General features: G+C 40.5%; 1 protein-coding gene across 1 annotated transcript in view; it reads right to left on the bottom strand.

Moving 5' to 3' along the window:
• WWP1 (WW domain containing E3 ubiquitin protein ligase 1) overlaps positions 1-21,360 on the bottom strand; it is a 530,531-nt gene that overhangs the window by 78,429 nt on the left and 430,742 nt on the right. The window contains exons 15-16 of the mRNA XM_053715174.1: positions 11,694-11,765; positions 1,048-1,136 (exon numbers count right to left, since the gene is read on the bottom strand). Of these exons, the coding sequence (XP_053571149.1) occupies positions 1,048-1,136; positions 11,694-11,765 (161 nt within the window). The remainder of the gene's footprint in view (positions 1-1,047; positions 1,137-11,693; positions 11,766-21,360) is intronic.

Raw genomic sequence — 21,360 nt, 5'->3', positions numbered from 1 at the left:
TATGCAAAGAAAAATCTAGTGTATAATATCTCTTTAAGATAGAACATACCATTTTAAACAACTTTATAATTTACCTATTTGATCTAATTTACTTTGTTCGCTTGGTATCCTTTGTTGAAAAGGATACCTAGGTAGGCTCAGGAGCTGGGAGCTAGCTACTGATTGTTAGTTGCACATATATGCTTCATGTCATTGGTTTACCGATCTGTTCGGCTAGCTCACAGTAGTTGCTGCTCCTTCAATAAAGGATCCCCAGAGAATGTAGCAAAATTGATCATAGAAGTAAAATGGAAAGCTGTTTAAAATTGTATGCTCTATCTGAATCATGAAAGAAAAAGTTGTGTCCCCCTTTAACCCTTTGATGGTGTTATCAAAATATGGAAACAACAAAACATTACTGTATAGACGGAGACCTCCCACAACCTCTGACAAAGTAAACTTAAAAGGACAGCAAAATTAAACTTTTATAATTCAGATAGAGAAGGCAATTTTACACAGCTTTCTAATTTACTTCTATTATTTAATTTGCTGTGTTCTCATGTTACCCTTTGTTAAAAAGCATTGCTAGGTAGGCTCAGGAGCAGCATTGCACTACTGGGAGTCTGCTGCACATATATGCCTCTTCTGACTGAATAATCAGATATTTCCAGCTAGCTCCCAGAAGTGCATTGTTGCTACTACAACAAAAGGATACCAAGAAAATGAAGAAAACATTTTCATAGAAGTAAAGTTGTTTAAAATTGTATGCTCTATCTGAATCATGAAAGAAAAAATGTCATGTCCCTTTAACTGAAGACATATTTTGCATCATATTAATCAAAATCTTTCCAACTCCCGTATTGTATTATTCTAATGGGAGAACTTTACCGGCTGGAGAGACCTTAAACACTTTAAGTGCACAGGTTCTCTTTTAACAGAGATTAAAAACTCTCAGATTAAAATATAAAGTACTTAATCTTCTAATTGTCATTAATATATTTTGAATATCTGTTATTGTGTGATTTTGTGCTCTAAAAGTAAAACAAATAGTTACAATAAATGAATTACCTTGCCAAGCCTCCGTAATCTAAACCTTCTTCACCTCTAAACATGACGTATAGTCGCCTTCTTAAGTCATATGGTTTTAATGCCATAATCTACAATAGAAAAAACATAATTTATTTAAGAACTTACCTGATAAATTCATTTCTTTCATATTAGCAAGAGTCCATGAGCTAGTGACGTATGGGATATACATTCCTACCAGGAGGGGCAAAGTTTCCCAAACCTTAAAATGCCTATAAATACACCCCTCACCACACCCACAAATCAGTTTTACAAATAGCCAAGAAGTGGGGTGATAAGAAAGGAGCGAAAGCATCAAAAATAAGGAATTGGAATAATTGTGCTTTATACAAAAAAATCATAACCACCACAAAAAGGGTGGGCCTCATGCTAATATGAAAGAAATGAATTTATCAGGTAAGTTCTTACATAAATTATGTTTTCTTTCATGTAATTAGCAAGAGTCCATGAGCTAGTGACGTATGGGATAGCAGATACCCAAGATGTGGAACTTCCACGCAAGAGTCACTAGAGAGGGAGGGATAAAATAAAGACAGGCAATTCCGCTGAAAAAATAATCCACAACCCAAATCAAAAAGTTTTAATCTTATAATGAAAAAAACTGAAATTATAAGCAGAAGAATCAAACTGAAACAGCTGCCTGAAGTACTTTTCTACCAAAAACTGCTTCAGAAGAAGAGAAAACATCAAAATGGTAGAATTTAGTAAAAGTATGCAAAGAAGACCAAGTTGCTGCTTTGCAAATCTGATCAACAGAAGCTTCATTCCTAAAAGCCCAGGAAGTAGAAACTGACCTAGTAGAATGAGCCGTAATCCTTTGAGGCGGGGATTTACCCGACTCGACATAAGCATGATAAATCAAAGACTTTAACCAAGACGCCAAAGAAATGGCAGAAGCCTTCTGACCTTTCCTAGAACCAGAAAAGATAACAAATAGACTAGAAGTCTTTCTGAAATCTTTAGTAGCTTCAACATAATATTTCAAAGCTCTTACTACATCCAAAGAATGTAAAGATCTCTCCAGAGAATTCTTAGGATTAGGACACAATGAAGGGACAACAATTTCTCTACTAATGTTGTTAGAATTCACAACTTTAGGTAAAAACATAATTTATGCTTACCTGATAAATTCCTTTCTCCTGTAGTGTGATCAGTCCACGGGTCATCATTACTTCTGGGATATTAACTCCTCCCCAACAGGAAGTGCAAGAGGATCACCCAGCAGAGCTGCTATATAGCTCCTCCCCTCTACGTCACACCCAGTCATTCGACCAAGAACCAACGAGAAAGGAGAAGCTAAAGGGTGCAGTGGTGACTGGAGTATAATTTAAAAATTTTGACCTGCCATAAAAAACAGGGCGGGCCGTGGACTGATCACACTACAGGAGAAAGGAATTTATCAGGTAAGCATAAATTATGTTTTCTCCTGTTAAGTGTGATCAGTCCACGGGTCATCATTACTTCTGGGATACCAATACCAAAGCAAAAGTACACGGATGACGGGAGGGATAGGAAGGATCTTTATACAGAAGGAACCACTGCCTGAAGAACCTTTCTCCCAAAAATAGCCTCCGAAGAAGCAAAAGTGTCAAATTTGTAAAATTTGGAAAAAGTATGAAGCGAAGACCAAGTTGCAGCCTTGCAAATCTGTTCAACAGAGGCCTCATTCTTAAAGGCCCAAGTGGAAGCCACAGCTCTAGTGGAATGAGCTGTAATTCTTTCAGGAGGCTGCTGTCCAGCAGTCTCATAGGCTAAACGTATTATGCTACGAAGCCAAAAAGAGAGAGAGGTAGCCGAAGCTTTTTGACCTCTCCTCTGACCAGAGTAAACGACAAACAGTGAAGATGTTTGTCGAAAATCTTTAGTTGCCTGTAAATAAAATTTTAGGGCACGAACTACATCTAGATTGTGCAGAAGTCGTTCCTTCTTTGAGGAAGGATTAGGACACAAGGATGGAACAACAATCTCCTGATTGATATTCCTGTTAGTGACTACCTTAGGTAAGAACCCAGGTTTAGTACGCAGAACTACCTTATCCGAGTGAAAAATCAGATAAGGAGAATCCCAATGTAAGGCTGATAACTCAGAGACTCTTCGAGCCGAGGAAATAGCCATTAAAAATAGAACTTTCCAAGATAACAATTTTATATCAACGGAATGAAGGGGTTCAAACGGAACGCCCTGTAAAACGTTAAGAACAAGGTTTAAACTCCATGGCGGAGCAACATTTTTAAACACAGGCTTAATCCTGGCCAAAGCCTGACAAAAAGCCTGGACGTCTGGAACTTCTGACAGACGTTTGTGTAACAAAATGGACAGAGCTGAGATCTGTCCCTTTAAAGAACTAGCGGATAAGCCCTTTTCTAAACCCTCTTGTAGAAAAGACAATATCCTAGGAATCCTAACCTTACTCCAAGAGTAACCTTTGGATTCGCACCAATATAGGTATTTACGCCATATTTTATGATAAATCTTTCTGGTAACAGGCTTCCTAGCCTGTATCAGGGTATCAATTACTGACTCCGAGAATCCACGTTTTGATAAAATCAAGCGTTCAATCTCCAGGCAGTCAGCTTCAGAGAAATTAGATTTTGATGTTTGAAGGGACCCTGAATCAGAAGGTCCTGTCTCAGAGGCAGAGACCAAGGTGGACAGGATGACATGTCCACTAGATCTGCATACCAGGTCCTGCGAGGCCACGCAGGCGCTATTAGAATTACTGATGCTCTCTCCTGTTTGATTCTGGCGATCAATCGAGGAAGCATCGGAAAGGGTGGAAACACATAAGCTCTCCCGAAGGTCCAAGGTGCTGTCAAAGCATCTACTAGGGCCACTCCCGGATCCCTGGATCTGGACCTGTAACGAGGAAGCTTGGCGTTCTGTCGAGACGCCATGAGATCTATCTCTGGTTTGCCCCAACGTCGAAGTATTTGGGCAAAGACCTCCGGATGAAGTTCCCACTCCCCCGGATGAAAAGTCTGACGACTTAGGAAATCCGCCTCCCAGTTCTCCACTCCCGGAATGTGGATTGCTGAGAGATGGCAAGAGTGAGACTCTGCCCAACGAATTATCTTTGATACTTCCATCATCGCTAGGGAGCTTCTTGTTCCTCCTTGATGGTTGATGTAAGCTACAGTCGTGATGTTGTCCGACTGAAATCTGATGAACCCCCGAGTTGTTAACTGGGGCCAAGCCAGAAGGGCATTGAGAACTGCTCTCAATTCCAGAATGTTTATTGGCAGGAGACTCTCCTCCTGAGTCCATGATCCCTGAGCCTTCAGGGAATTCCAGACAGCGCCCCAACCTAACAGGCTGGCGTCTGTTGTTACAATTGTCCAATTTGGCCTGCTGAATGGCATCCCCTTGGACAGATGTGGCCGAGAAAGCCACCACAGAAGAGAATTTCTGGTCTCTTGATCCAGATTCAGAGTGGGGGACAAATCTGAGTAATCCCCATTCCACTGACTTAGCATGCATAATTGCAGCGGTCTGAGGTGTAGGCGTGCAAAGGGGACTATGTCCATTGCCGCTACCATTAAGCCGATCACCTCCATACATTGAGCCACTGACGGGTGTTGAATGGAATGAAGGACACGGCAGGCGTTTTGAAGTTTTGTTAACCTGTCTTCTGTCAGGTAAATCTTCATTTCTACAGAAAAAGAGTCCCCAAGAAGGGAACTGTTGTGAGTGGAACGAGAGAACTCTTCTTTTAGTTTACCTTCCACCCATGCGATCTTAGAAATGCCAGTACAAACTCTGTATGAGACTTGGCAGTTTGAAAGCTTGAAGCTTGAATCAGAATGTCGTCTAGGTATGGAGCTACCGAGATTCCTCGCGGTCTTAGCACCGCCAGAAGAGCCCGCAGAACCTTTGTGAAGATTCTTGGAGCCGTAGCCAACCCGAATGGAAGAGCTACAAACTGGTAATGCCTGTCTAGGAAGGCAAACCTTAGATACCGGAAATGATCTCTGTGAATCGGTATGTGAAGGTAAGCATCCTTTAAATCCACTGTGGTCATGTACTGACCCTTTTGGATCATGGGTAGGATTGTCCGAATAGTTTCCATTTTGAACGATGGAACTCTTAGGAATTTGTTTAGGATCTTTAAATCCAAGATTGGTCTGAAGGTTCCTTCTTTCTTGGGAACCACAAACAGATTTGAGTAAAACCCCTGTCCGTGTTCCGACCGCGGAACCGGATGGATCACTCCCATTAGTAAAAGATCTTGTACACAGCGTAGAAACGCCTCTTTCTTTATTTGGTTTGTTGACAACCTTGACAGATGGAATCTCCCTTTTGGGGGAGAGGATTTGAAGTCCAGAAGATATCCCTGAGATATGATTTCTAACGCCCAGGGATCCTGGACATCTCTTGCCCAAGCCTGGGCGAAGAGAGAAAGTCTGCCCCCCACTAGATCCGTTCCCGGATCGGGGGCCCTCAATTCATGCTGTCTTAGGGGCAGCAGCAGGTTTTCTGGCCTGCTTGCCCTTGTTCCAGGACTGGTTAGGTCTCCAGCCTTGTCTGTAGCGAGCAACAGCTCCTTCCTGTTTTGGTGCAGAGGAAGTTGATGCTGCTCCTGTCTTGAAATTACGAAAGGAACGAAAATTAGACTGTCTAGCCTTGGGCTTGGATCTGTCTTGAGGCAGGGCGTGGCCTTTACCTCCTGTAATGTCAGCGATAATTTCCTTCAAACCGGGCCCGAATAAGGTCTGCCCTTTGAAAGGTATGTTCAGTAACTTAGATTTAGAAGTAACATCAGCTGACCAGGATTTTAGCCACAGTGCTCTGCGTGCCTGAATGGCGAATCCGGAATTCTTAGCCGTAAGTTTAGTTAAATGTACAACGGCATCTGAAACAAATGAATTAGCTAGCTTAAGTGTTTTAAGCTTGTTTGAAATTTCCTCTATAGTTATTGAGTCAAGAGTCTCTTCCAGGGACTCGGACCAAAAGGCTGATGCGGCCGTGACAGACGCAATACATGCAAGAGGTTGCAATATAAAACCTTGTTGAACAAACATTTTCTTAAGGTAACCTTCTAATTTTTTTATCCATTGGATCAGAAAAAGCACAGCTATCCTCCACCGGGATAGTGGTACGCTTAGCCAGCGTCGAAACCGCTCCCTCCACCTTAGGGATCGTCTGCCATAAGTCCCGTGTGGTGGCGTCTATTGGAAACATTTTTCTAAATACAGGAGGGGGGGGGGGGAAAGGGCACACCGGGCCTATCCCACTCCTTAGTAATTATCTCTGTAAGCCTCTTAGGTATAGGAAATACGTCAGTACTCGCTGGTACCGCATAGTATTTATCCAGCCTACATAATTTCTCTGGAATTGCAACGGTGTTACAATCATTCAGAGCCGCTAATACCTCCCCTAACAGTACGCAGAGGTTTTCAAGCTTAAACTTAAAATTAGAAATGTCTGAATCCACTCTAATGGGATCAGAACCGTCACCTGCAGATTGAAGCTCTCCGTCCTCATGTTCTGCATACTGTGACGCAGTATCTGACATGGCCGTATTATTATCAGCGCACTCTGTTCTCATCCCAGAGTGATCATGCTTCCCTCTAAGTTCTGGTAATTTAGACAAAACTTCAGTCATAACATTAGCCATGTCCTGCAATGTGATTTGTAATGGCCGCCCTGAAGTACTCGGCGTTACCATATCACGCACCTCCCGAGCGGGAGATGCAGGTACTGACACGTGAGGGGAGTTAGTCGGCATAACTTTCCTCTCGTTGTCTGGTGAAAGCTGTTCAATTTGTACAGATTGACTTTTATTTAAAGTAGCATCAATACAATTAGTACATAAATTTCTATTGGGCTCCACTTTGGCTTTAGCACAAATAGCACAGAGATATTCCTCTGAGTCAGACATGTTTAACACACTAGCAAATAACCAGCAAACTTGGAAATACTTTTCAATTCACTTTTATATATAGTATGAAAAAAACGCACTGTGCCTTTAAGAAGCACAGAAAGATATGACAGTTAAGTACAATAAAACAGATAATTTTATGAAAACAAACTTTTTTCTCAGTAAAAATACAATTTTAGCAAAGGATTGCTCCCATTAGTAATGGATAACTAGCCCTTTAATAGCAGAAAAAAAAGTACAGAATGTAACGTTTTTTATCACAGTCAAGCACAATCTCACAGGTCTGCTGTGAGTGATTACCTCCCTCAAAATAACTTTTGAAGACCCCTGAGCTCTGTAGAGACGAACCGGATCATGCAGGGAAGAAGAACAGACTTGTGACTGAATTTTTGATGCGTAGTAAAAGCGCCAAATTCAGCCCCTCCCCCTCACACACAACAGTGAGGGAGATCAGTAAACTGTCATAAATCAAACAAAATGCCCGCCAAGTGGATAAAACTAATGCCCAAATAAGTTTTCACCCAGTACCTCAGAAATATAAACGATTTCACATGCCAGCAAAAAACGTTTAACATCAATAAATGTATTTGTCATAAAAAGCCTGCTGCAAGCCGTTTTTACTGCAAAATAGGCTAAAGCTTTATGTAAACAGTATTATTTCAGTGAAATGCTATTCCCCAGAATACTGAAGTGAAAATATACAGACATGACAGCCTGATACCAGTTGCTACTACTGCATTTAAGGCTGAACTTACTTTATATAGGTATTTGCAGTATTTTCTAGTCAATTCCATTCTCAGAAAATAATATGCTGCTACATACCTCTTTGCAGGTGAACCTGCCCGCTGTCCCCTGATCTGAAGTTTACCTCACTCCTCAGATGGCCGAGAACAGCAACATGATCTTAACTACTCCGGTTAAAATCATACAGAAAAACTCAGGTAGACTCTTCTTCAAATTCTCCCTGAGAAGGAACAACACACTCCGGTGCTGTTTTAAAATAACAAACTTTTGATTGAAGTTATAAAAACTAAGTAAAATCACCACAGTCCTCTCACACATCCTATCTATTAGTTGGGTGCAAGAGAATGACTGGGTGTGACGTAGAGGGGAGGAGCTATATAGCAGCTCTGCTGGGTGATCCTCTTGCACTTCCTGTTGGGGAGGAGTTAATATCCCAGAAGTAATGATGACCCGTGGACTGATCACACTTAACAGGAGAAAAATTAAATGAAGTCCGCAACACCGCCTTATCCTGATGAAAAATCAGAAAAGGAGATTCACAAGAAAGAGCAGATAACTTAGAAACTCTTCTAGCAGAAGAGATGGCCAAAAGGAACAAAACTTTCCAGGAAAGCAATTTAATATCCAGAGAATGAATAGGTTCAAACGGAGGAGCCTGTAAAGCCCTCAGAACCAAATTAAGACTCCAAGGAGGAGAGATTGACTTAATGACAGGCTTGATACGAACCAAAGCCTGTACAAAACAATGAATATCAGGATGATTAGCAATCTTTCTGTGAAAAAGAACCAAAAGAGCAGAGATTTGTCCTTTCAAGGAACTTGCAGACAAACCCTTATCCAAACCATCTTGAAGAAATTGTAAAATTCTAGGAATTCTAAAAGAATGCCAAGAGAATTTATGTGAAGAACACCAAGAAATGTAAGTCTTCCAGACTTGGTAATAGATCATTCTAGACACAGATTTACGAGCCTGTAACATAGTATTAATCACTGAGTCAGAGAAACCTCTATGACTAAGTATTAAGCGTTCAATCTCCATACCTTCAAATTTAATGATTTGAGATCCTGATGGAAAAATGGGCCTTGAGACAGAAGATCTGGCCTTAACAGAAGTGTCCAAGGTTGGCAACTTGCCATCCAAACGAGATCCGCATACCAAAACCTGTGTGGCCATGCTGGAGCCACCAGCAGTACAAATGAACGCTCCATTAGGATTTTGAAACTTACTTCACCACCTCCATGGAAGGCAAAGTTTGTAAAACTGAATTGTGGGTGTGGTGAGGGGTGTATTTATAGGCATTTTAAGGTTTGGGAAACTTTGCCCCTCCTGGTAGGAATGTATATCCCATACATCACTAGCTCATGGACTCTTGCCAATTACATGAAAGAAAAAAGGTAGAAATACAAAAGTTAGGATTTTACATGGTTGGCTTCACAAATATGTAAGAGTTACACAGAACTAAACCCTGAGGTCAAGAAAAACAGATTAATTCATACTTAAAAGGGACAGTAAAGTCAAAGTTAAACTTGCATGATCCAGATTGAGCATGCAGGTTTAAATAACTTTCCAAATGACCTCTATTATTCATTTCTTTGCATCCTTAGTTGAAAAGTCTAGGTAGGCTTATAGCTTAGGACTGTGTGCATGTCTAATATATAACATTACTACAGACATTGCTGCAAACACTGCAGCCATGAAGTGCTAAGGGTACTGTATGTGTAATGAGCTCCTATTAGCCTACCTAGGTTAACCGTTCAACAAAGGATACCAAAAGAACATTCGATAATAGAAGCAAATTGGAAAACTTTTTAAAATAGCATGTTCTCTCTTATCCGTGAAAGTTTAATTTTGACTTTAGTGTCTCTTTAAAGTGAATGTAAATTTTGATGCTCAAGTGCCCGGTTTTTAAAAATTCGATTAAAAACAGGGGCTCTTTAATTTATCAAAATTTACATTTCACTCCTGTTGTGAAAAAAAAATGTACCTTTTAAACTTGACAGCAGCTCCAGCTTCCTCCGGTCGTTGCAAGCCATTTCTAATGTCAGAAATGATGGATAGATCATCCTCCAATCACGGCTCCCCCCGGGGGAATCAGTGTCTGATTCAATGCCGTGATTGGAGGAACCCGATTCCTCATTTTAGACCCAGGAAGAGGTTTTGCGACGGGTGGAGGAAGCTGGAGCTGCTGTCAAGATTAAAACTTAATTTTTTTTTTTTACAACATGAGTGAAATGTAAATTTTGATGAATTAAAGTGCCCCTGTTTTTAATCGAATTTTTAAAAAACGGGCACTTTACCATCAACATTTACATTCACTTTAAGATAATATCTATATATTGGCTAAATTCCCTAGGTAGTGCTCATCAATGAAATACATATGTTCCCTAACTTGTTGTTATTCAATGACAAACAAAATCTATACACTCAAATACATTAAAGCAATGGTTTGGAAACCAAATGTCCCCTTCATTAGACCAAGACCATGCATAGGAAAGTGTCCAAAAAAAAAAAAAAGAACAAAAAAAGAAAAGGTTCCTACAGGGAGGTAAGGAGTGTAACCTAATATTTGTTGGTGAGCCAAGTTAGATATTATTTATAAAATGTGTTTTAATGGTATTCCTGTCTGACAAATGCCAAAGAAAGACCAAAACCTTGCATAGGCAAGTGCCCAAGATAAACAAAACAAAAAAAGAAAGGTTCCTACAGGGAGGTAGGGAGTCTAAACTAATCTTTGTTGGTGAGCGCTACTTGGGTGAGGCAAGATAAAGTAATTATTTAGAAAATGTGTTTTAATGGTATTCCTGTCTGATGAATGGCCAAGAAAGGAGGAAAGGTAGGAAAGAATAAATTGAGTTTTCTTTCCAAGATGGTGAGAGTTCACAAGCCATTGCTCCTGTGAACTAATACCCAAATTGTGGAGTAATTGGGCAGGAGTTTTTTTTTAAAGCAGGCACCTAAATACCAGGCACTGCTGCTTGAAGGACTTTCCTACCAAACACATCAAAGTGGTAGAATTCTTGGAGCTTTGGAAATCTTTTCCTCCTCCTAGTGGCCAGGAGTTGAATCCCAGTAGTAATGGCTTGTGGACTCTCACTACCTTATGAAAGAAAGCAATTTGTTCTGCGGTTGTTAGCAGCTTAAGCCAATTAGGGAAAGATATATAGCTGAGTACCCATGAGAAGTCAGCAGGGTGCATTTAAAGTTTTGAGAATTAGATGTTGCTCAATTTTCAGAGCAAAATTACATGAAAATAGGACAAATAAATAACAAAATATATTGCAAAGTTGTTACACTATGTATAACTAAATATTTTACATACAAATCAAGGAATTTACTGTTCCTTTAAGAAAAATAAATAAAAAAACTAAAGCATATGATGGTAGCCCAAGTGAATGAGTAAGATAAGAAATTACTAGAAAAGAACCCAAGCAGCATTTGTTTGTTACTATAGGACCAGTAAATATATAACACACAAAACCAAAGAATCTTAGTTTAAAAATCATAACACAACTGTTAACATATTACGGTTTACTAAGGTTTTCCCCGTTTTAAAATGCTAAACATTCTATTACCATTTGCAACTTTATGTATATGTAAGAAACAATATATTACTGCCGGTTTCTTCTTTTTAAAATCAGACCTTTATTTCACTGTACATGGTTGAAAAACACGTGTTTGTTTTTAGACATGTACAGGGGGGAAAACGGTCAGGACTTTAAGAAGTAAAAAATAGAGGGTGAGAAATGTTTTCATAAAAAAGCGTTATAGGAATGGCAATCCTTTTATTCAGTGCCTTATATATCAGTTGCAGGAGCAGTTCTTTGTTCGATTGATTTGAGAAGATACAGCTTTACGTAAAGTAAGAAAAAAAAAAAATCTATAAAAAAAATGACAAAAATAATTAATTAGTACTTAAGACAATAAAATGCCAAAGAGTGTAAATTAACGTCATGAGCATATAAACACTTGAAAAACATTTACTAGCATACCGAGGCATTTTATTACCTGTTGAAAAGAATCCTCAAAGAGTGTTTGCCTTGATACGGTAATCTTTACGTGGCTTGGCAAAGCATTGGACTGCAAAAACAATTAGTGGAAAAAAACTTTTATAAAAATAAATTTGCATGATATGCTAAAGAAAAAAAGATTGTTAAAAGCATATTAATCAGTAGTACTTCTAAACACATTCTCTCTCTGACTCATTCTGTCAATAAGGAAATACCAGGCAGTATAGCAAAAACATTAGCACATTATTATTTATTAAATTTTTTAACACCGTAATAAAAAAAAAGAAACAAAAACATAATTTATGTAAGAACTTACCCGATAAATTAATTTCTTGTTAGTGGCAAGAGCCCATGAGCTAGTGACATATGGGATATACATTCCTACCAGGAGGGGGCAAAGTTTCCCAAAACTGAAAATGCCTATAAAAACACCTCCCACCTCACTCATACCTCAGATTAATGTTTAGCCAAGACGTGAGGTGTAAAAAGTAAAAAGCATACAAAAAGAGGAACTGGAAAAAATAATGTGCTTTATACAAAAAAATCATAACCACAAAAAATAGGGTGGGTCTCATGGACACAAGCCACTATCAAAGAAATTAATTTATCAGGTAAGTTCTTAGATAAAGTATGTTTTCTTTCATGTGGCAAGAGTCCATGAGCTAGTGACATATGGGATATAATACCCAAGATGTGGAAGTCCAGAGTCTAGAGAGGGAGAGATAAAATAAAAACAGCTATTTAAGCAGAGAAATTAAATCCCAAAAAATAACTACATTTATCCTTACCTGATAAATTGATTTCTTCTATGGTAAGACGAGTCCACTAATTCATCCTTTACTTGTGGGATATTATCCTTCCCTACAGGAAATGGCAAAGAGCACCACAGCAGAGCTGTCTATATAGCTCCTCCCTTAGCTCCACCCCCCAGTCATTCGACCGAAGGCACAGAAAGAAAAAGGAGAAACTACAAGGTACAGAGGTGACTGAGTTTAAATCAAAAAACATAATCTGTCTTAAAATGACAGGGCGGGCCGTGAACTCGTCTTACCATAGAAGAAATCAATTTATCAGGTAAGCATAAATTTAGTTTTCTTCTATAAAGGTAAGACGAGTCCACGAATTCATCCTTTACTTGTGGGATACAATACCAAAGCTACAGGACACGGATGAAAGGGAGGGACAAGACAGATGGTTAAACAGAAGGCACCACTGCTTGAAGAACTTTTCTCCCAAAAATAGCCTCCGAAGAAGCAAAGGTATCAAATTTGTAAAAGATATGAAGCGAAGACCAAGTCTCAGCCTTACAAATCTGTTCAACAGAAGCATAATTTTTAAAAGCCCATGTGGAAGCCACCGCTCTAGTAGAGTGAGCTGTAATTCTTTCAGGATGCTGCTGTCCAGCAGTATCGTATGCCAAACGGATAATGCTTTCCAGCCAAAAGGCAAGAGAGAGGTAGCCGTAGCATTTTGACCTCTACGTTTTCCAGAATAGACAACAAACAAAGAAGATGTTTGACGGAAATCTTTGGTCGCTTGCAAGTAAAACTTTAAAGCACGAACCACGTCCTTATTAATATTCTTATTAGTAACAACCTTAGGAAGGAATCCAGGTTTGGTATGCAAAACCACCTTATCAGCATGGAAAACAAGATAAGGCGAGTCGCATTGCAATGCAGATAGTTCAGAAACTCTTCGAGCCGAAGAGATAGCAACTAAAAACAGAACTTTCCAAGATAGAAGCTTATTATCTATGGAATGCATAGGTTGAAACGGAACCCCTTGAAGAACTTTAAGAACTAAATTCAAACTCGATGGCGGAGCAACAGGTTTAAATACAGGCTTGATTCTAACTAAAGCTTGACAGAACGACTGAACGTCTGGAACATCTGCCAGACGTTTGTGCAGTAGAATTGATAAAGCAGATATCTGTCCCTATAAGGAACAAGCTGATAACCCCTTCTCCAATCCTTCTTGGAGAAAGGACAAAATCCTAGGAATCCTGATCTTACTCCATGAGTAGCCTTTGGATTCGCACCAATAAAGATATTTACGCCATATCTTATGATAAATTTTCCTGGTGACAGGCTTTTGAGCCTGAATCAAGGAATCTATGACCGACTCAGAGAACCCCCCGCTCGGACAAGATCAAGCGTTCAATCTCCAAGCAGTCAGTCGCAGAGAAACTAGATTTGGTGGAAGAGATGACATGTCCACCAGGTCTGCATACAAAGTCCTGCGTAGCCACGCAGGCGCTATCAAAATCACTGAAGCTCTCTCCTGGTTGATTCTGGCAATCAAACGAGGAAGTAGAGGAAATGATGGAAACACATAAGCCAGGTTGAACGACCAGGGTACTGCTAGAACATCTATCAGTACTGCCTGAGGATCCCTTGACCTGGTCCCGTATCGAGGAAGTTTGGCATTCTGACGAGACCCCATCAGATCCAATTCTGGTGTGCCCCATTGCTGAATCAATTGTGCAAACACCTCTGGATGGAGTTCCCACTCCCCCGGATAAAAAGTCTGACGACTTAGAAAATCTGCTTCCCAGTTCTCCACTCCTGGGATATAGATTGCTGATAGATGGCAAGAGTGAGTCTCTGCCCATTGAATTATTTTGGTAACCTCTATCATCGCTAGAGAACTCTTTGTTCCCCCCTGATGATTGATATATGCTACAGTCGTGATATTGTCCGACTGGAATCTTATGAATATGGCCGACGCCAGCTGAGGCCACGCCTGAAGCACGTTGAATATCGCTCTCAGTTCTAGAATATTTATTGGGACGAGAGCCTCCTCCTGAGTCCACAATCCCTGTGCTTTCAGGGAATTCCAGACTGCACCCCAGCCCATTCCAGACTGCACCCAAGCCCAATAGGCTGGCATCCGTCGTCACTATGACCCACGCTGGCCTGCGGAAACACATTCCCTTGGACAGATGATCCTGTGACAACCACCAAAGAAGAGAGTCTCTGGTCTCTTGGTCAAGATTTATTTGAGGAGATAAATCTGCATAATCCCCATTCCACTGGTTTGAGCATGCAAAGTTGCAGTGGTCTGAGATGCAAGCGAGCAAACGGAACTATGTCCATTGCCGCTACCATTAAACCGATTACCTCCATACACTGAGCCACTGACGGCCGAGGAATGGAATGAAGAGCTCGGCAGATGGATAAAATCTTTGATTTCCTGACCTCCGTCAGAAAATTTTTCATGTCCACCGAATCTATCAGAGTTCCCAGGAATGGAACTCTTGTGAGAGGGATAAGTGAACTCTTTTTTACGTTCACCTTCCACCCGTGAGATCTTAGAAAAGCCAACACTATGTCCATGTTAGACTTGGCTAGTTGGTAAGTTGACACCTGGATTAAGATATCGTCCAGATAAGGCGCCACAGCTATGCCCCGCGGCCTTAGAACCGCCAGCAGGGACCCTAGCACCTTTGTGAAAAGTCTGGGAGCCGTGGCCAACCCGAAGGGAAGAGCCACAAACTGGTAATGCTTGTCCAGAAAAGCGAACCTGAGGAACTGGTGATGATCTTTGTGGATAGGAATGTGTAGATAAGCATCCTTTAAGTCCACGGTGGTCATAAATTGACCCTCCTGGATCATTGGCAAAATAGTCCGAATGGTCTCCATCTTGAAGGATGGGACTCTGAGGAATTTGTTTAGGATCTTGAGATCCAAAATTGGTCTGAAAGTTCCCTCTTTTTTGGGAACCACAAACAGATTGGAGTAGAACCCTTGCCCCTGTTCTGTTTCCGGAACTGGGCAGATCACTCCCATGGAATATAGGTCTTCTACACAGCGTAAGTACGCCTCTCTTTTTGTCTGGTTTACAGACTATTGAGAAATATGGAATCGCCCCCTTGGGGAGAATCTTTGAAATCTGGAAGATACCCCTGGGTTACTATTTCTAAAGACCAGGAGTCCTGAACGTCTCTTGCCCAAGCCTGAGCGAAGAGAGAAAGTCTGCCCCCTACTAGAGCCGGTCCCGGATCGGGGGCTACCCCTTCATGCTGTCTTGGTGGCAGCAGCGGGCTTCTTGGCCTGTTTACCCTCGTTCCAAGTCTGATTAGGTCTCCAGACTGACTTGGATTGAGCAAGATTCCCCTCTTGCTTTGCGGCAGGGGAAGAGGAAGAGGGACCGCCTTTGAAGTTTCGAAAGGAACGAAAATTATTTTGTTTGGTCCTCATCTTATTCGTCTTATCCTGAGGAAGGGCATGGCCTTTCCCTCCAGTGATGTCTGAAATGATCTCTTTCAGTTCAGGCCCGAATAGGGTCTTACCCTTGAAAGGGATGGCTAAAAGCTTAGCTTTTGATGACACATCAACAGACCAGGACTTAAGCCATAACGCTCTACATGCTAAAATGGGAAAACCTGAATTCTTCGCCGCTAATTTAGCCAACTGAAAAGCGGCATATGTAATGAAAGAATTAGCCAGCTTGAGAGCCCTAATTCTATCCAGAACATCCTCTAATGGAGTCTCAACCTGAAGAGCCTCTTCCAGAGCCTCGAACCAAAAGGACGTTGCAGTAGTTACAGGAACAAGGCACGCTATAGGCTGGAGAAGAAAACCTTGATGAACAAATATTTTCTTCAGGAGACCCTCTAATTTTTTATCCATAGGATCTTTGAAAGCACAACTGTCCTCAATAGGTATAGTTGTACGCTTAGCCAGGGTAGAAATAGCTCCCTCCACCTTAGGGACCGTCTGCCACGAGTCCCGCACAGCGTCTGATATGGGAAACATTTTCTTAAAAGTAGGAGGGGGAGCGAATGGAATACCTGCTCCTTAGTAACAATTTCCGAAATCCTCTTAGGGACCGGAAAAACAGTGTAGGCAGGAACCTCTAGGAATTTGTCCATTTTACACAATTTCTCTGGAACTACAATAGGGTCACAATCATCCAGTCGCTAAAACCTCCCTGAGCAATAAGCGGAGGTGTTCTAGTTTAAATTTAAAAGCCGGCATATCTGAATCTGTATGAGGGAACATATTTCCTGAATCAGTAATCTCTCCCTCAGCCAGCAAATCCCTCACTTCAGAACATTGTGAGGGTACATCGGATATAGCTAATAAAGCGTCAGAGGGCTCATCGTTTATTCTCACACCAGACCTGCTGCGCTTCCCCTGCTACCCAGGCAGCTTAGATAAAACCTCTGTGAGGGTAGTATTCATAACTGCGGCCATATCTTGCAGGGTGAAAGAATTAGACGCACTAGAAGTACTTGGCGTCGCTTGTGCGGGCGTTAATGGTTGTGACACTTGGGGAGAATTAGATGGCATAACCTGTATCATTGTGCTAATAACTGAGTCAGGGAAACCTCTATGACTAAACACTAAGCGTTCAATTTCTATGCCTTCAAATTTAGAGATTTAAGATCCTGATGGAAAAACGGCCCCTGAAACAGAAGGTCTGGCCTTAAAGGAAAAGGCCAAGGCTGGCAACTGGACATCCTGACAAGGTCCGCATACCAAAACCTGAGAGCCCAATCTGGTGCTATCAGAAACACATAAGATCGTTCCATTATGATCTTCAAGATCACCCTTGGAAGAAGAACCAGAGGCGGAAAAATGTAAGCAGGTTGGTAAAAACCAAGGAACTTCTAGAGCATCCACCACTCCCCCGGATATAAAGTCTGACGGCTGAGATAATCCCCTTCCCAATTGTCTACACCTGGGATATGAATCACAGAAATTAGACAAGAGTTGGATTCCGTCCAAAAAAGTATCCAAGATACTTCCTCCATAACTGAAGAACTGCAAGTCCCTCCTTGATGATTGACATATGCAACTGTTGTGATATTGTCTATGTAAAAATTCTCTCTTTAATAGAGGCCATGCAAGAAGAGTCCTGAAAATAGCACGGGGTTCTAAAATATTGATTGGCAACCTCGCTTCCTGAGGTTTCCAAACCCCTAGTGCTGTCAGAGACTCTCAGATGGCTCCCCCACCTGAAAAATCTGTTGAGAATACAGTCCAGGTAGGATTAACAAATGAGGCCCCCTGAACAATAAGGTGATAAGTCCAACCACCAATTTAGAGAGAAGAGAGAGTTGGGATTTCAGTATATCAGTTGTGATACCTGAAAATAATCCCTGCACCTTTGGTGTAACATGCAAAGCTATAGAGGCCTAAAATGAAAACGAGCAAAGAGGATCGCACCTGATGCTGCAGTAATGAGATCTAAAACTTCCATGCACTTAACCACTGAAGGAAATAATAGAGACTGAAGGTTTGGACAAACTAAAATTAACTTAATTCGTCTCTAGTCTATTGGAGAAAGAATCATAGACCCTAAATCTTATCTGGAAACCTAAAACGGTGACCCTTGTCTAAGGAATCAAGAAACTCTATTGTAAATTGATCCTCCAACCATGTCTTGAAGAAACCACACTAGTTTCAAGTGAGATTCTGCTAAATGAAAAAATTAGAGCTAGTACTAAGATATCGTCCCAATAAGGAAACATCGCAATACCCTACTCTCTGATTACAGATAGGACACCAATAATCTTTGAAAAGAATTTCTGAGCTGTCGCTAGTCCAAAAGGACGAGTGACAAATTGGTAATGCTTATCTAGAAAAGAGAATCTCAGAAAACAAAGGTCTAAATGAATTGGAATGTGAAAATAAGCGTCCTGTAAATCTATTGTTGACATGAAGTGACCTTGCTGAATAGAAAGGCAGAATAGTCCCTATAGTGACCATCTTGAAAGTTGGGACTCTTACAAAACAATTTTAAAATTTCAGATACAGAATTGGTCTGAACGAATCTTTGGGACAATGAATAGATTTGAAAAGAAACCCAAACTCCGTTACTGCAGAGGAACTGGAACCATCACCCCTGAAAACTCTAGATCTGAAACACAAAAACCTGAGCTTTCACAGAGTTTGTTGTAACATGGGAAAAAAATCTTCCCATGGGAGGTTTTATTCTGAAACCTATTCGATACCCCTGAGAAAACAATATTCTGAATCCACTGAATTTGAACAGAAACTGTCCAAATGTGTTGAAATAAATTCAATCTGCCCCCCACCAGTTAAACTGTTTTAAGGACCGCACCTTCATACAGTCTTAAGGGCTGAAATTAGTTTAATTTATAAGGCTTGGATTTATTCAAATTCTGAGTAAATCTCAAATTAGAGCCAAAGGCCTTAGGGGAATGAGAAAACAATTGGGAGCTTAAAAATTACCCTTAGATTTCTTATCTTGGGGCAGAAAAAACTCCCTTTCCCCAAATAATAGAGGAGATAATAAAATACAATAGAAAACCTAAAAAATTATTATCCTAAAATAATAAGATAGTAATATAAATTTAGACACCATATCAGAGATTTAAGCCATAAAACTTTTCTAATAAAAATGGCTAAAAACAAAGATTTAATATCAATTAAAATGACATAAAATATAGCATCACAAATGAAATGATTAGCATGTTACAGTAAAAGAACAATGCTTAGAAAATTTAAGATCTGTTAACTAGACTGTCCAACCAAAAAGTTGAAAATGCAGCAACATCAGCCATAGAAATGGCAGGTTTAAAAATATAGCCAATATGTAAATATGCTTCTTGAAGATAGGAAACAAACTTCCTATCTAAAGGATCCTTAAAAGAAGAAATATCTTCCATAGGATAGAAGACCTTTCGGCAAGAGTAGGACTTTTACCCCCAAAAACTCTAAATTAGCCATAAAGGATATAGCTTTTTAAAACCTAGAAGAAAGGTAAAAAGAAGCACTAAGTTTAGATTCCTTACTAAACATGATAGATAGCATCTGGAATAAGAAAAACTTCAAGAGTAAACCTCGGAAGCTTAAAATACCCAGAATTCAAACATTTGCTATTCTTGTTATCAAGAGGACTAGATTCCTCAATACCCAAAGTAAACAATACTTCCTTAATAAAGAATGAATACATTAAATAGAAAGGTTGATTTGTCAATATCAGTCTCTGAAGTAGGATCCTCTGAGTCAGAGAAAACCTCAGCAGAAATACTTCAGTATGCTGTCCATCAATACAAACTTCATTAGATTTATGTGAAGTTAGGAGAGATCTTTTACGTTAATTTGAAGGCGGAATAGCAGTCATAGCCTTCTCTATGTCTGTAGCAATATAATCCTTTATATCTACAGGAATATCATGTACATTAGACTGTAAAGGTTTAACAGTAGATGTATTTGTACTATAGAAACATTATCAGTATGAAATAATATAACATAACAAGTGCCACGTTTGAGCTGAAGAAATAAAATCAGTTAATTTAACAATATACACACTTAGCTTTTGGTAGAAATTGTGTACAGGCAGCTTAGTTCCTACAGTAACATAAGAGGCAGGATCAGTTTGAGACATCTTGAAAATGTAACACAAAAGAGAAAACAACATTTAAACAAAATATCCAATTTCCTCAAATTAGCAATTTCAGGAATGGGAAAAAATGATGTCCATTGCTGCTACCATCAATCCAATTACCTCCATGCACTGAGCCACTGATGGCCCGAGGATTGGACTGAAGGGATTGGCATGTATTCAGAATCTTTAACCTTCTGACTTCCGTCAAAAAGATTTTCATGGATCTAGAGTCTATTAGAGTTCCAGGAAAGGAACCCTTGTCCGTGGAATTAATGAACTCTTTTCTAGATTCACCTTCCACCCGTGAGTCCTTAGAAATGATAGAACAATGTCGGTATGAGACTCAGCTGATAAGACGACACCTGGATCAGAATATCGTCCAGATAAGGCGCAACTGCAATGCCCCGTGGTCTGAGAACCGCCAGCAGAGACCCTAGAACCTTCGTGAAGATCCTGGGTGCCGTGGCCAGCCCGAAAGGAAGGGCCACGAACTGAAAGTGTTTGTCCAGAAAGGCAAACCTCAGGAATTGGTGATGATCTCTGTGGATAGGAATATAAAGATATGCATCCTTTAAGCCCACGGTAGTCATATATTGACCCTCCTGGATCAATGGAAGAATTGTCCGGATAGTCTCCATCTTGAAGGATGGAACTCTGAGAAACTTGTTTAGACTCTTGAGATCTAAAATGGGTCGGAACGTTCCCTCTTTTGGGAACCACAAAAAGATTTGAGTAAAACCCCTGTCCCTGTATTGAGACGGGACAAATTACTCCCATAGTGGAGAGGTCTTTTACACAACGTAAGAACGCCTCTCTTTTTATCTGGTCTATAGGCAATCGTGAAAGAAGAAACCTTCCCCTTGGGGAGGAATTTTTGAACTCCAACTGATACCCTTGAGACACGATTTCTAGTGTCCAGGGATCCTGAACGTCTCTTATCCAAGCCTGGACAAAGAGAGAAAGTCTGCCCCCAACTAGATCCGGTCCCGGATTGGGGGCCGCCCCTTCATGCTTTTTTGGAAGCAGCAGCGGGCTTCTTGGGTTGTTTCCCCTTGTTCCAAGCCTGGTTAGGTCTCCAGGTGGACTTGGCTTGAGAATAATTCCCTTCCTGTTTATCGGAAGACAGAGGGGAGACTCCCTTGAAATTACGAAAGGAACGAAAATTACTCTGTCGTCCCCTTTGTTTGGATGTTTTGTCTTGAGGGAGGAGATGACCCTTACTTCCCGTAATATCAGAATTGATCTCTTACAAATCAGGCCCGAATAGGGTCTTTCCCTTGAAAGGAATAGCCAAAAGCTTGGAT

Source organism: Bombina bombina, chromosome 5 (genome assembly GCF_027579735.1).
Source record: "Bombina bombina isolate aBomBom1 chromosome 5, aBomBom1.pri, whole genome shotgun sequence".
Taxonomy (NCBI): Eukaryota; Metazoa; Chordata; class Amphibia; order Anura; family Bombinatoridae; genus Bombina; species Bombina bombina.
Note: the sequence above shows the minus strand (reverse complement) of the source record. Positions and strands in the feature narration are given on the sequence as shown.